The 15536-nt window shown below is 46.5% G+C and overlaps 1 protein-coding gene across 1 annotated transcript in view; it reads right to left on the bottom strand.

Moving 5' to 3' along the window:
* Positions 1-1666: 1666 nt before the first annotated feature.
* PLEKHD1 (pleckstrin homology and coiled-coil domain containing D1) overlaps positions 1667-15536 on the bottom strand; it is a 28586-nt gene continuing 14716 nt past the window's right edge. The window contains exons 5-13 of the mRNA XM_074149709.1: positions 13407-13498; positions 10628-10680; positions 8841-8935; positions 7820-7913; positions 6289-6467; positions 5392-5524; positions 4068-4212; positions 2429-2578; positions 1667-1827 (exon numbers count right to left, since the gene is read on the bottom strand). Of these exons, the coding sequence (XP_074005810.1) occupies positions 1667-1827; positions 2429-2578; positions 4068-4212; positions 5392-5524; positions 6289-6467; positions 7820-7913; positions 8841-8935; positions 10628-10680; positions 13407-13498 (1102 nt within the window). The remainder of the gene's footprint in view (positions 1828-2428; positions 2579-4067; positions 4213-5391; positions 5525-6288; positions 6468-7819; positions 7914-8840; positions 8936-10627; positions 10681-13406; positions 13499-15536) is intronic.

Consider the following 15536-nt stretch of genomic DNA (forward strand, 5'->3'; position numbering starts at 1 on the left):
GACTGAGGTGGCTAGAAGTCAAAGCCTGGGACTGGAGAGCATCACAGTCTGCATGTGATGGGTAAACAGTGACCCCAGAGCCACTGGACATACGTCATACCCAGGGGTACAGCCCTGAAAGGCCCAGCGAATCTGCACTTCAGAGCCCCTGAGCCCTAACTGTACCTCTGCTGCTAACTTCATTCACCTTTGTATCACTTATACCATTGTTTCCTAATTTATACCACAAGGATAACAGCTTGAGTGTGCTTGTCGTGTGCTCTGTGAGCACCCTGCAGTGCTGTTACTATGGCATGGGTAATTATTACCCAGCTGCTTGCTTAAAGAAGGTGGGAGAGGCTGCAAGGTTTCCACACCAAAGCGATTCCTCTCCTGTAACATACAAGTTGAACACATGTAGGGCAAATCCTCCTCTGCAATAACCACGTGGTGAGCACTCGGGAGGGGATGGAGGCCAGCCAGAAGCTCACCTCTGAACAGGCTGTCCACAGCGCCTCTCCCAATCCAGCCTTGACTTGCCAGAGGTCCCAGTTGGACTGAGATAACCTGGATTGCAATTAAGAGGGCTGGTAGAGAGCAGTACAGAGCCTTAGGCATAGGCTATTTACTGCAGCATGTTCAGAGATGACTTTCCCCACTTCCACAGCCCTGACAGCTTGCTGCTGGCAATGTTTAATTCTCCAAGTGGCAGTGGGTTTTGTTGCTGGACGCTCACCCACCTGTCCTCCAGCTTATTTTACAGAGGTGATAAGGAAGCCATCAGAGCTGAGTCAAAGGCTCCTCCACACTGAATCTGCCTACAGATAACACCTTCTGCAGCACATAGCTCTGCTCCTCCTTCTGGCAGTGGCATGGCCAGATGTCCCAATGGAAAAAAAAAAAAAAAAAAACCACACACAAAAATGCAAATGGTGCCCCAGGATGTTCTGCCCACAGTCAGCACAACACAACCCGCCCTCCAGCTCGCATCGATGCCACTGAGTTACCTATAAGCTCTTCTCTGCACATGATCCTCCTTGGAGCCAAATCCACAGCATCCTCAGGTTGTCTTCACCTTGTATTCCTACTGTTTGCTTGAAATGATGTAGCTTCAAGAGAATGCCCTGTGTTTGATATTATTGACTGCGCTTGGGAGGCTGGGACTGCTGTGGTCTTCAGGAAGTGTGCAAGGAAATGTGCCCCACCAAAGTGCTGATGGCTGGGGGTGTGCAGCGAGCCGTTTCCTAGACAGGATGAGGCAGCAGAGGGTAAGCTGTGTCCAGCTGGGGAGGTTACACCAGCTGGAGCACAGGCTGATAAAAGGACTTTTGCAGAAGCACTTGTGTTTGGCAGACAGAGTAGACAGGAAAGGAAAGAAGAGGCACTTCCTAAGCTACAGTCTGTGGTTCACTTTAACACCAACCGTGGTATCTTGGCAAAACATGGCTTAACATCAGCAGCTGAAGCAAACAGATCTGGAGTGATCAGCAGAGAAGGTCTGCCAGGCTACAGGGAGCATTCAAACTAAAGCAAAGCCACTAACTGAGGGAATTGCCTACACACAACTTTTCCCCCCACTTTCCCCACACCAAAGGGCAAATGTCCCCTTCTGACCCTAGTGCCCGATGGCATCACTTTCGTGGAGCTGAATGACAAGTGGAGATCAGCAGCCCCCTCCCAACAAGAGTCACTTTTCATCCCCTGAAGCAGAATCCTTTTGTGACCTCATGATTTGATAGAGAGTCTCTCTGAAGTGCTGGTCCCGGCTCAGTCTTTTGGCCGCTTCTTTCAGCTCCTCAATGTTTTCAGCTTCTGCGTGTGAGTAGATGAAAGACTGGGACTGCTTCACTGAAACAAGAAACAGCACAGGAAGGTCAGCACTCTCCATCAGGGACACAGACTGAAGACAAAGCTTCACTAGAGCACACGAGCCATGCCATCAACACGACTGAGAGCCTGGCAAGTGATGAGCTAACCATTGCACTAACAGCTTCACCGTACTGTTTTCGGAGGAGGAAAATGCTGACAGCATACAAACACAATTTTCTTTTTTACAGCTGCCTCTGATTTAGGGTTCTACATAGAACCTGATCTAACCTTGCAGGTAGCCACTCTGAGCACTGGATTGGACATTGTCTAGGTGTCCCTTCCAACCTAACTCAGTCTATGATTAAACATCCAGATGAAGTCAGCTTTGAGCATATGTTTTTTTAGGGGCCCAGGACCATCAAAGCAGTTACCTTTCAACATACATAAAGAGACAGGCAACCAGCACGCAGACTCAGTGCCTGCTCTCTGAGTAGGGAAGCTCCAAGTTTCTCTGTAGCTTCATTCTGCTACTAGGGAATATAAAATATGAAGCATATTTGCAGACCTTACTGCTCTGTCAGCCCCATCGGCACGTATCTATTCCTGCAGGATACAGAGTAAGAAGCTGCCTGATACCTACAATCATTCCACGAAGCACTGGCTCTCCGGCGGTGGAAGCGGCAGCTCTTTATGCGACGGGTGGCAGCCTTGTGGAGGTACACAGAGTTCTTCATGATCACTGGCATCTTGGCCTCCAGCTCAGCATTGCGGATGCACTCTTCAAAGAACTCTGAAGAGAAGACACCACTGTGAGCAGTGATGGGAGAGGCACTTCAAGCAGTGAACCAGTCACAAAGCATTGCACTCGCTAATGGGCTGAACTAGGTAATGACGTTCAACACCTCCCTTGATCTTCTCGAGCAACAATCCATGAAGCTCCAGAATATCATGAGAATGAACAAATTCAAAGTGACAAAAACCTCCAGTCCCCAACAAACGCATACTCAAATTACGGAAAGAACTGCAACCATCCATTCCCCATCAATCATTCCCACAACTGCTCATGATTCAACTGCCAAAAGCCTCTGATATTATGATAAAACTTCCCAACTCTCTTGCAACAGTGGGGTCTGAAGCCTTGCTTGTCATACTTTTTTTGGAAGGACTTCTAAAACCAGTCTAACTGCAGAAAGGGGGGTGTTGGCAACACTGGCGTTGGCACACACACCCAGGCCATACAGGGCCAGGGATTTCTTAATTGCATAACAATTAGAAGTTACAGGGGTGGCTTCTGTGAGAAGCTGCTAGAAGCTTCCCCCATGTCCAACAGAGCCAATGCCAGCCAGCTCCAAAACAGACCCACTGCTGGCCAAGCCCGAGCCCAACAGCAACAGTGGTAGCACCTCTGGGATACCACATTTAAGAAGGAGAAAAAAATACTGTGCAGCAGCAGCCAGAAGAAAGGACTGAGAATATGTGAGAGCAGTAACTCTGTGGACACCAAAGGTCTGTAAAAAAGGAAGGGGAGGTTCCCAGACCTGACTCAAGCCAGATGCTAGGGTAATGCTCCAGCTTAAAAAAAGAAAAGGCAAAGAAACAGGGATAAACTGTGAGGAATCTGAATTTTAAACCTGATCTGTGGACCGTAGTCACGTCAGCACAGCAATGCTGGGCTGATGCAGTGATTCAGCTCCGAGTAAGGATCCAAACTTCACCTGCTGGTCACCTACCAGCATGTTGCTACAGCAACCACAATATTCCATAAACTGCTCACGTTCTCGTAACCAAGGCTGAGAAAATATTATCTTGAGGGGAATCATAGAACTCTTTATAATTTAGGCCTAGTCAGTCTTTACAGCTCTGCCACAGCTTCCCTCTTTGACATTTTGGAAAACATTTGCTCATCTCTGCCCCTAGGTTTGTCTTTCACCCAACAGGAAAGGGTGGGATAATTTTGCCCTCATTTCACTGAATTTATTTCACTGAATTTCACTGAATTTTTAGAGTTGGAAGGGACCATAAAGATCATCTAGTCCAACTCCCCTGCTGAAGCAGGAGGGCATTTGAGGAGCATTTGAGGGCAAAACACCAAGTGCCTGCATAGCACATCCTGGCTCCTGAAAAGTAAGGTGTGGTTGAGATAAAAGGAGTTCAGAGAGTACGTTATGTGCAGATGTGCTAATTTGGGATCTTCCTTTTGTGTCTGGGAATATAGGTAGAAATATTTCCTCTCTCAGAGCTTGCTCTCCATCAGTAGAGAGGATGGATGACTGACTTACTTCTCAGGTGGCTGACATCTGCTTTCATCTTCTCCTCTTTCTCCTTGTTGCAATCCAGAGAATTTAAGCCTTGCTCCAAGCTCTGCAATGCTGCCTCAGCTTCCCTCAGTCTCTTCTCCAGATCCATGCGCACCTTCACCTCAGCCTGAGGAAGAGAATAAGCATTGCTGAAAAACAGCTTGTCTCTCAATAACCATCCTGCTAACTCACAAGCGCTGTGAAGGACTTGCCAAGCAGATGAAAAAGAAAAGGCAACAGTAAGGAAAACCAGTAGAAATATTGTAAGACAACACAAAAGTTGTTCCTCGTGTCTTCAGACAGAATCTGAAGTCCAGATTACTTTAGTAATTCTCCTTTACTCTGACTTTCGTGCAATGAGAGGGAAGCTGTGAAAATGAACCATGTAGAATGAGAGATGGTGCTTCAACACGTGAATTTGTGCTTATGTGAGTACTTGCAGTGAGCAGGAACAGGAGGACATCTTTTCAGCTGAGAAGGACTTGAGATAAAGACAGTCAATTCCCACAAACAGGTGTACAGTACTTAGTTTCAGAAATTAAACACAAGAAAACTTAGAAATAAAGAATGTTATCAGTAGTAGTGTAGCAAATGAGAATACCTAATACAGCTTAGGTCAATTTAGCTTTAGTTTGGCCAAGTGGAAGGTTACAGGGTAAGAAAATCTTGGAAGTGCAGGAAAAAGAAGAATTAGGGGTTTTTTTTGTCAAAGTATTTGTAGGAGGTGGTTGAGTGTCAAACAGCTAATAATAAGCTTAACTTTAACATGTCTTAGATTAAAATAAAATAGCATAGTTTTTCCAATTGCCTTTATGTAGATTAAGGTATCTTCCATTCCTGGGATAATGAAGGAGGGCTGGTACCTCACCTGCATTCCTCTGCTTTTGAACCCAGGCTCCTGCAGAGGTTCCCGAAGATTTAGAAATCTTAAAATTGATTCTCTGAGCACAAGTCAGGAGGGAAGATTTCTGCTCAGTTCTGCAATGTCCATATTAGTGTTTCTTTGAAATCTTTATTCTTTTACCTTTTTTTTCCCCCCTCCCTCCATCTTTAGATGGAGCTTTCACAAAGCAAATGAAGACTTTTACTGAATGGGTTAATCAGGCCTCAGAATGAGAAAATAAATAGTAGTGTTACACAGATACAACATGGCAACTTCACAATTTACCATGACGTGAATGAAGACTTCCAACAACAAAATGAAACAAAATAAAACCTAGTCCACCACTTGATAGGGGATGAACTGCAAGGGAAAATGAGAGAACTCTGGGGCCAGGGACAGCAATGTGACATGCACAGGGGATACCTTGAGGTCTCTCTCCGTCTGCTGTTTCTCCGCAGTCAGCTCCGAGAGCGAGTTCTGCAGCGCTTGCGACTGGGAAGAGTAAAACTCCCGCTCCTCCTCCAGCGCTCGGGACCGCTCCTCATTCTCCTTCATCCTGGTGCAGGGCACAGCAAAGGAAGACAACCATTCCCACCCCAGCACAACTCACAGGAAGGAAAGGGCTCAGTGTTATGGTGGGACGTGCTTAATTACCTGGCTGCCCTGAGCAAAGAGGCACTAACAGGAGCACTGTCTGTGCTGCACTTCAATAACACAGGCATTGCTGGAGAAAGCCAGGTGGACAGTTCTTTAATGGGACATTCTCAGCCCCCAGAAGAGGTACAGGAGCACTAAATACTTCGTATGCACAAGTCCACAAACACCATGGTTCACATGCCTTAGCCCTGACATGAAATGAGCAGGTCCAAGTGGCAGCAAGGAGTTCAGCTGCCTTGCCTCACTCTGCCCATCTTCTCTGAAGTGTTTATAACCTGAACTCCTGCCATGAGAACCAGACAAGCTTCCAGACTTGTCTTGTGTTGGAAACCAAAAATCAAGTCAGCAGACAGCCACATCATTTGGCACTGCTAAGCCTGAGCAGGGAAGAAGTGTCCTCTTCCCTTTACCACACCCAAGAATGGAAATTATAAAGGATCTTGCCTCTCTACAGGTCTCAGGATAAACAGAGGAACAGTTTTGAAGTGATCTTAATTTTAAACCTGGAAATGTTTAGCCAAACCCGTTCGGATTGCCTCCCACCTGCAAGGGGGAAAACTACCTCTTTTCCTACCACCTTCTTGACACTGGATGGCATCTTGTCCCATATCCCCATCTCTGGCATCAATGACCAAACCAGGACAGCCCCTGGCCCTGCATCACCTCTTCTCTGCCAGGAGTTTCTCCTCCAGAAGTTGCTGCATCTTCTCTTCAATCTGTCGCAGGCTGCAGTGCAGTCCCCAGATGGGGCTCTGCTCCTTGCTGGGGCTCATTGGAGGCAGCAGCTGGCTCTCATTTTCTTCCAGCATCTCCAGCATTTGCTGCTTTTCCAGGGAGAGCTCCTTGAAGGAGGACAGAGATTGTGAGTATCAGCCAAATCTAACATTTCTGCTCCCATTCCTGCTTGGCTTCTCCCTCTTGAGTCCCTCCACTCTTACATCCGCATTCCTCATTCAGGTTAAAAACAGGAGAAACAAAATCTGCCTCTTGAGGAGCAAGGCTCCACCATAGCCTTCACTATGCAAGGGAATGAGAACCTGGAGGCTGCTTTGACACGACATGCTAGTGAGGACCCAGCTCAGGGACTGGAGCCTTGTGCTTCCCTAGTGCATCCATCCCCAATGTGGGCAGCTTCCCCACCTTCCCTCCTCTTCCCTTCAGGTCTCTGCTCATCTTGCTCCTCAGTGTGAACTAGAGGCATCCCCTCTGTGGCACTTCTAACTATGGGGTGATAGGACCTGTCATGCTGTTTTCCTGTGAAATGTTCAGTCCGTAGTGCACCTAGAGCATGAATGCTCCTTCCCTCACTTTCCAGTTCTGTTTTCATACCCATAACTGTGGGCAAGGAAGAGTTCAAAGGAACAACAGCAACAGATTTTTGACAAACTTGCAGGATCTGGCACGAACATTAAGGATGATATTGAGATTTCAGCAGGCCAGCTGTGTGGAAACTTCACAAATTATACGCATTTAGAAAAGCCACTTTCCACCAATCCACCAGAGTGATAGCAAGTAAAGAAAGGCTTTAATATATCAATACTCTGTTTTCTGAATTTTCATGTGGTACATGATTCCCTGGGAACCATGCTCCCTTCTGTGAGCAAGGAATGCCTCTCTGCTTTTCCACTTTCTGCCAATGCTTAGGGAGTTGCAGTTTTAAAAAAAAAAATAATAGTCAGAAAGCTACCACAGAATTATAGCCACGTTGGCTGGAACAGACCTCTGGCAGGCTCCAGTCCAACCTCCTGTTCCGAGCAGGTCTGTCAACACAGCAAGATATGGTCAGCTGTGGCTTTTTACAGTCGAGCCATTAAAACCTTCCAGGATGGAGATTACTCAGGCTCTCCCAGTGTCTGCTAGGTCAGCCCTACCTGTCTGGTGAAAAATCTCTCCCTAGCGTTCAACCTGAGCTTCCCAGGCTGCAGCTTACAGTTGTCATCCTACATCACATCACCTGGCACTTCTGAAAAAAGTTTGGTTCTGGTGGGCTCCGTGTCACTTCCAGTCCTTTTCTGAAGGGGATTTTGGCCTTCATATCAGCTACTGAACGAATCTTTCCATCCGCACGGGGCTTAACTCCAGCACTGGCAGATGTTAGATTAATTCCACAGGACAGCATTGCTTTCAGCCCTGGTCAGTTCTCAGGGATCATTCCCAAAATGCTGTCACTCAGAGGGGAGAACTGGTCACTCACCTCTAGGGTTTTCTGTAAGGACTGTGTCAGGCTTCGCAACTCTTTCTTTTCTTCCTCCACTCCTTTGAGGGAGCGGGCTGTGAGCTCTAGCTCCCTAAAGAAGCAAAAAGGGTGACAGCTAGTGCAGGGGAACGCTAGCCCCACAGACCACACTCAGACTCTGCAGGACCTGTCACTGGTGGTTGGTACAGGCAGCCCTGGAGAGTCCAGAGCTTGCCAGGAAGCATCCCGCCTTGAACACACTACGGGCGTCCAGAGACTTTACTGTGCCTCCTGATCGTCAAAACAAAACCAGATGTGTGCGTGCTTCTCTAGCAAGGGAACTGCAACTGGAAGAGCTCAGACAGGACAGTCATGTTGAAGCAGATATAGGTCTATGATAACAAAAATGGCTTCCAAAATCACACTGGTGTTTCTCGGGTGTTATTTAGAGAGAGAAAAAGAAAAAAAAAAAAAAAAAAAGAGAAGGCAATGGCAAAACCTGCCCTTTCAACACTCCGGGCAAAGCACTTGGATCCTCCCCTTCCTAAATACATTTGCTGTTCTTAATTTGCATATTGTAATTCTTAAAATGTCAAAATTATTCTCGGTGAGGCAACTTCATCATCCAACCAGTGTCATTCAGCTAATGGTGGAAAACCAGATTCAGATGTCTGGAGCCCACGTGGTTGGTCAGTCAATCAAACTAACGACCTTTCTGAAATCCTCTAGAACCTGTCCATTGCCATGCTACCCCGACTAACCTGGGGTTTGTTCAAGTCCCAGCCTTTTGAAAATGAAGTTGCTGGAGCCCTGGACATGAAATGAAATATAGTTGTATTCTATTTGTAACACAAGCAATAGCAAATGCAGATAAACAGATCTCGAACATTCCTGTTTTGGTCAATATAGCATATATCTCCTTCCTACCTGCACAAAATAAGTGGATTTTAGGAACTGTTTTGATTTGCCACCACAGCAGCACTTCTCCCCAGTGTGGGAGTTTGTGTCCTTTCCTGCCCTGAGCAGTTTGTTGCCTCACCGTCTGATCTGTTCCTGCTCCAGCCGCAGCTCCCGCACCACCTCTTCAAACCGGTGCTTCTCCGCTTCCAGGACCTGGTTCAGACGCTCAAGTTCCTGGACCAAAAGAGAAGACAGGAATACACTCTGATGACACACTTATAGTTAGGAAAGGCTTCCCTGTTACCAATGCCTGGGACTTTTAACGTGAGCTACTGTAGAGCCACAGGGTGTCTGACTCCACCACGCTTTTGTCCAAGGGCAATTAGAAGGAACTGAAGGTTGGCTGAGGTTTTCCAGTCATCCGGAAGTCCCAGCCAGGTTCTCAGACACCTGGAAATCCCAGACATGCTCCATCCACAGATCAGGTCTGCCACACCTGTACAGAAGGTCCAAAGCTCCCTGGGAAAGCTGGACTCAATATGCATGTACCATTTCCAGACACCCACATGTGCAGCTACAGAAGCCTGGACAGGAATGCAACAGCCCCAGCACTGCTGCACCTCAAGTGTGGTATTTCTACTAGCTCAGCCTTGCTTCCCATCCCCACTGGGACAGGAAAACACCAACTGCATAGTTACAGCTTTCGGCAGCCTATCACTCTCTTTGTGCTAATAAAACCATGCTTAAAGAGCACTAAATACCACAAGGCTCGCAGCAGGTCAGACCACCACAGCTCAGAGCTATGTATTCATTCCTTCATCAGTAACAAACTCCTCCAAACTAACCTGGCCCCATCTGCTCTTTGTGGGCGACGGAAATACCATGCACTGCTTTGCCAGAGCAGAGATTTCTTCCAGGGTCTTTGGGCAAGGCCATTTCCCTCCCTATGGCTGTGGGCTGTTCAGCAGGCTACCTCACCAGAAAGGTATGTCTCCCTCCAAAAGCAGAGGTAGCTTAGCCTGAAGGAGCATCCAAGCCACCTCTTCAGACCTCACCTCTTCAGAAACGTACACAGGAAAAACACAGGCCTGAGAAGCCTGGGTCAGCATTGCCGTCTTTTGCTAAAGATGGGCAACGGTCATTTTGGATTAACTGGAGAAGAGAGCATGTGGCAGTTGGCAGGATTGTGATGTGGTGAGTCTGCATCCATGCAGGATTTCCTACCATGTATTAGGACAACCCATTTGCAAAGTTATGTTGCAATAACTTTATGATGGTGCTATAAAAACTGGTATAGATTTGGTTTAAATATGAGAATGAGGTACTTTTATATTAAGCAAATACGGGCTAGGAATAGTTTGGAAAACAATAATAAACTTGACAAATTAATGTACAATAGTCACACCTAAGGGAGTGCTCTCTTGGGCTTCCCCTAGGGAGAGTAATAAACATTGCACTATCTCTGGGGTGTCCAAAGAACAAACCACATTGCTTTTTGCTGCTCCTTGTTTCTCACTGCAGTATCTCTACACTAGAACAATGTCAGGTCTGTTTGTTTGCTTTCAAACTGTGGAGACAGACAAGTTGATTGCCAGAATCCTCTTGAATCTACCCAATAAGAAGTATTTAATTCAACCCAGTGAATATGAATTTAATCTGACATTCCTCCCTGGCCCTCCTGGAGACACAATCACAAGTACACTGCATGGAGAGTGCCTGGGAAGGGGAGCAGGGATACACCTCCAGGACCTATCCCATGGCAAAACTCTTATTCCTCTCTTCATCCCCAGGGCCCAGAGGTTGGCTGGGGACCCTTTTGGCTGCACAGCCTCCCTCCCTGAAACCTGTTGTGTTCTCAAACCAACAACTCCCAATCTCCCATGCCACATGGAAGCTGAAGGAAATTGGCTTGTGTTGAACACTCACCTCTTTTTGCTCCCTCTGCAGACACAGCTCTTCTGTTTCTTCCATTAGCTTATCTGCAAGCACACACAAAGGCCAAATGCAGAGAAAAGCAATTTATATCCTGGGGGTATTTGTGAGTATGAAACATTGACTGGAGCTTGAAAACACAGTGTTCCCTATTGCTCTGAACACATCTGTCTGGGAGACTCCAAACGCTGAGATGACACTAATAGGATATTCTGTAATTTCCCTCCTGCCAAACAACTTAATAAACTAAACAACCATATTGCCGTGTACTGCTTCCACGGGTTCCTCTCAATGTTCTTAAAGAGCATTAACAATCTAACCTTCACCGTCCTCTAGCTGAGTTAGGAAAATATCCTTATCTCTGCTTCACACATAAGGAAGCAAAGGCACAGAAAGGTTAAGTGGGTGCACTGTGTAGCAGCAGCCAGTTCTCCTCCTGCAGCTCAGTGTCCCATCCCTCTCCTTCAGCCCCCGGGCATCACTGCCAGCTCCCTGTTGTCACTTTTGGATGCTCCAGCCAAGCCCAGAAATCAATCCCCTAATTTAGCCACAGAACTTTTAGCTGTGAGGAATATTTCCTAGAATCATAGAATCGTTAGAGTTGGAAGGGACCTTAAAGATCATCTAGTTCCAACCCCCCTGCCATGGGCAGGGACATCTCCCACTAGAGCAGGTTGCTCAAAGCCCCATCCAGCCTGGCCTTAAACAGTTTGGGTTGGAAGGAACCTTTAAGTGTCATCTAGTCCAACCTCCCCCTGCAATGAACAAGGACATCTTCAACTAGATCAGGTTGCTCAGAGCCCCATCCAACCTGACCTTGAATATTTCCTGTGACAGGGCATCTACCACTTCTCTGGGCAACCCATTCTGGTGTCTCACCACCCTCGTTGCAAAAAAAGTTCTTCCTTATATCTAGTCTAAATCTGCCCTCTTGCAGTTTAAAGCCATTACCCCTTGTCCTATCGCATCAGGTCATGCTAAGTAGTTCGTCCCCATCTTTCCTGTAGGCCCCCTTTAAGTACTAGAAGGCCGCTATAAGGTCTCCCTGGTGCCTCCTCTCCTCCAAGCTGAACAACCCCAACTCTCTCAGCCTGTCCTGATCATTTTTGTGGTCCTCCTCTGGACCCGCTCCAACAAGTCCATGTCCTTCCCATGCTGAGGGCTCCAGAGCTGGACACAGTACTCCAGGTGGAATCTCACATCAGTTTGATCTTGTCTACTGAGAAGGACACATGCCCACCAGAGATTCTGCTCTGATGCTTACACTGTGACCTGATATACCTGTGTTGTGCTACACTCTAATCTTAAAGAGCCTTAGGCAGCTTAGTCACACTTACAGGAAACTAGACAGAAACACATTCCTCACAGTCAAGCATGCTGGCATCTCTGCCACTCAGCTGCCGTGTGAGCATGGTCAAATTCACTGCAGCACCTTATGATTAAGTCTTCTGCGTACCGGTGAGGAGTATGCTACTGGTTTCCTTTGTACTGGAGACCTGAAGGGTTTACTATTGCTGGGAGGAACGCAGACCTCTACCCCCTGCCCACCGCAGGGCTCTTGGAGCCATAGTAATAGTGTTATGTTACTGAAGCTCTGCTGATCACCACTGCTGCCCTTCCTTCCCTCTCTCACCCTCCTCCTCCTTGCTGGGGCCCAGCAGAGATGCACTGTGAGAGGTTCTCCCACCCTCTCTCTTCTGCCCCTCCTGGGGAGCCAAGCCCATGGTTTAATGGACTTCCGCAAAGTCTCAGCCTGAGAGAGAAGCCTGGATCCCAGCTGGGTGGGGGGCAGGTGGAAGGTAACTCGGGGGGGATTCAGGGAATTTCCCAGAACAGTGTTTGCTTCCTCCAGAGAGCCTTGGCCTGCTGCCAGGAGCAGTGTCTGACCTCAAAGCTTAACTACAGGATGGACACAGGTCATTGAAAGTAAGGCTAATGAGGCAGAAGCAGTTATATAGGAAGAAATAGACAATTGCTGTGAAAAGAAAGTAACCAACTGTGACAATTGACCAGCTCTGAATGTTCTTGTCATGGACCAAAGAACCCAGTCAAATATATATTTTATATACCAAGTATCTCTTGTTTGCCACATAAGGCATATTCCTCTATTCCTCCATCACCTTGTCTTTTATCATACTGTGGCCCTCTTAAGCCTCTTAGCCTCTTTAGACTGCTCTGGTGGTTGCAAAATAATGTTTTGTCAAAACTCTGCCCTTGGAGAGAGCAATGACAAATTAGCCACTGCTGTTAGACACCTCAAACAAGCCCATTAAATGCTCCCACTGTCAGTATGAACAGTGTAGGCAAATGCATACAAAGACCAAGTAGATTAAGCCCAAAAAGCAGCTAGGAGAGGAAAACCCATGCATGAAGGGCTGTCATCAGCCTCGGAAATACCAGTCCTGTTGTGATTCAGGGAGATAAAGGTATTGGCTGTTTGCCTGATGGGCGGCTGAAATCAGCACATCCAAACTTCTCAGGGGCAGCAAATATTTGCACAGTCCGGCCATCCAGAGCTGCAGGACTGCAGCATGCTGGCCAAGGCATGCTCCTCCTTCTACACTCCACACAGGCGTCCAGATTCTACCTTAATATTTTCATGTTTTGACTCCCTTCAAAACTTGAATTTCAGCTGCTGACTACTCAAAAAGGTTTATCCAGTAAAAGTCAAGAGTAAAAACCTGTAGCTGCTTGGCTTGACCACACTGACTACTCCAGAAAAGCAAAATGGCTATTTTGGGGTTTATGGCTTTTGCAAGTAAGAATTTCCTACCTAAATACTCCTGTTTCTCCTTGGCCAGCTGCAGTCCTTGGGCTTCCAGGCTCTCGATCATGGCTTCTCCCAGCTGGGCATTCTTCCAGGTCCTAGAGAGAGCAGACAAAAGGCAGACAATGTGAGAGAGCTAAGGATCCCAGAGAGCAAGGCAGCAGGACTTAGCCTCGCAATCTACCAAGGGATTCCAACACACACACACTCGTCAGTTGGGACAGTGGTTCTCTAGATTTTTCTCCACAAATGAATTGGAGAAATTTCCCAGACATTCAGCAATCTTATTTATTTATTTAAATACAAGAGCTGTAGATCAACACCACACATGTATTCAAATGTTTCTCTAGTGTTTTGGGGATTTCTATGCTGAACTTTGCCTCAAGGGCTCTCCAGCCCAGCCCAGGCACAGCCTTCAACTGCAACAGGATGTACCTGCAACCCATTAAATGTATCCCAACAGACTTAAGAACCAGATTTTTAGCTTTTAACTCAGCTAACTTCCCATTTGCCAGTGACACTGTCTTCTGCAGCTTTTCCAGTATTTTTCTGCTATAGCCACTCTTTCCCTTCAAACATTAAAGGTTTATTGTCTCCTTTCCACAGCCTTGTATCTTCAGCTTTTCTGGTACCCATCATCCACCCTGGAACCAATCAATCGCTCCTCCATTAAACTTGTAAGCCACTAGGATTTAGTGTCTGGCCCTACACTGGGAGTTAAGTGGCACTCCCTGTAAAAACAATGGAGAAACAGAGATAAAAGCCAGATGAGATGCTGGGAAGCAGGCAGAGTTAAAGGAAGCAGGCTTATTCAAAGAGTACCTTGTGTTATTGTAGCACCATTGGCCAGAGGATCTCAAGGTCTCTTGAAAACATTATGAAACTAGGCTCCAAAAATGACTGTTAAGAAGATGTCCATTACTGATTGAGTTGATGGACAGGGTAGCCTTTAATACAGATACTACATAACCAAGGACAAGGACGTGGAAATTAAAAACAGAACCAGAAATGGAGTTTGCTTCTCACTTCTATTCGCATTCCATTAGAAAACAGTATCTACACACATAAAATGCATATGTAAAATTCATCTCAATCTATTTATATAGGTGTACATACAGGAACAGCAACTGCTGTTCCAGAAATTTTACCATCTTTGTTAAAACCCAAGGGAGCTTATTAATAGTAAATACCTGTAAGCCTTCCTGTACCAGTCCTCTTTGTGAGCCACTTGAAATTGTAGCTTTTTGGAAACAGTAAGCTGGCAACCTCTTATAAAACAATTTCAAGGCAACCTGCTCTCCGTCTCTTACAAAAGCCAGACAAATATATTAAACACACATCACCCCAGGGACCAGGCAGCTCACAGCTCCAGCAGCCCAAGCACTGCCTCGTGCTCTTTGCAGGCAGCTGGGTTTATTTTCAGCTAATGAGCATCTAAGATATTTCTAAAGTGCAGAGGAAATTAGAATGCTAATTGAAAAGGTGATGTTTTGCCCACAGGTAGATGACATTGTCTTGAACGAGAACATGTGGGTGTGAATGTGTTTTTCCACTAACATTCTCTGACACAGGATAAATCTGATCCCAGAGAACCAACAACAAACAGCTCAGGGGGACAGAGTTTATCACATGATTACTTGGAGGGTTTCAAAACGGCTGTAGCCTTTAAGGTGTCTGTTTATTAGATCCACTTTCTCAGTGCTCCCTTCCCCAGCCTAACAAGATGCTTCCTTGTCTGTAACTCAAAGGTTACTACACCCACAGCTGTATAACTTAGAAGATGCGCTGGTATCAGTGTGTAGATTTGAGCTTTTATTCCTTTTAACTACTGTAACCAGTGCTAGTGTGTAAGCACATCTGCAGGGAGGTACAGGCTCCGACTGCAGCTGAGGGGAGAGCAAGTACTTTTTTTATTTTGTACTTCTTACCAAGTGAGTTCTCATCAGAAAAAGCCACATTGCTTGAAGTCCTGGAAAGCACAGGGTTGGGAAGGCTCTTGGGACAAGTAGAAAGTGCCCTTACAATACACTTTGAAAAAACCCCAAAGTATCTCTGTTTGCTACACAGCCCAAACCATATCTGTTCCAGTCCTTTTGCAGCACTGGGAACATCTCTCCAGCTTTGCCTGCATTTTAT

Source organism: Numenius arquata, chromosome 6, assembly GCF_964106895.1.
Source record: "Numenius arquata chromosome 6, bNumArq3.hap1.1, whole genome shotgun sequence".
Classification (NCBI taxonomy): domain Eukaryota; kingdom Metazoa; phylum Chordata; class Aves; order Charadriiformes; family Scolopacidae; genus Numenius; species Numenius arquata.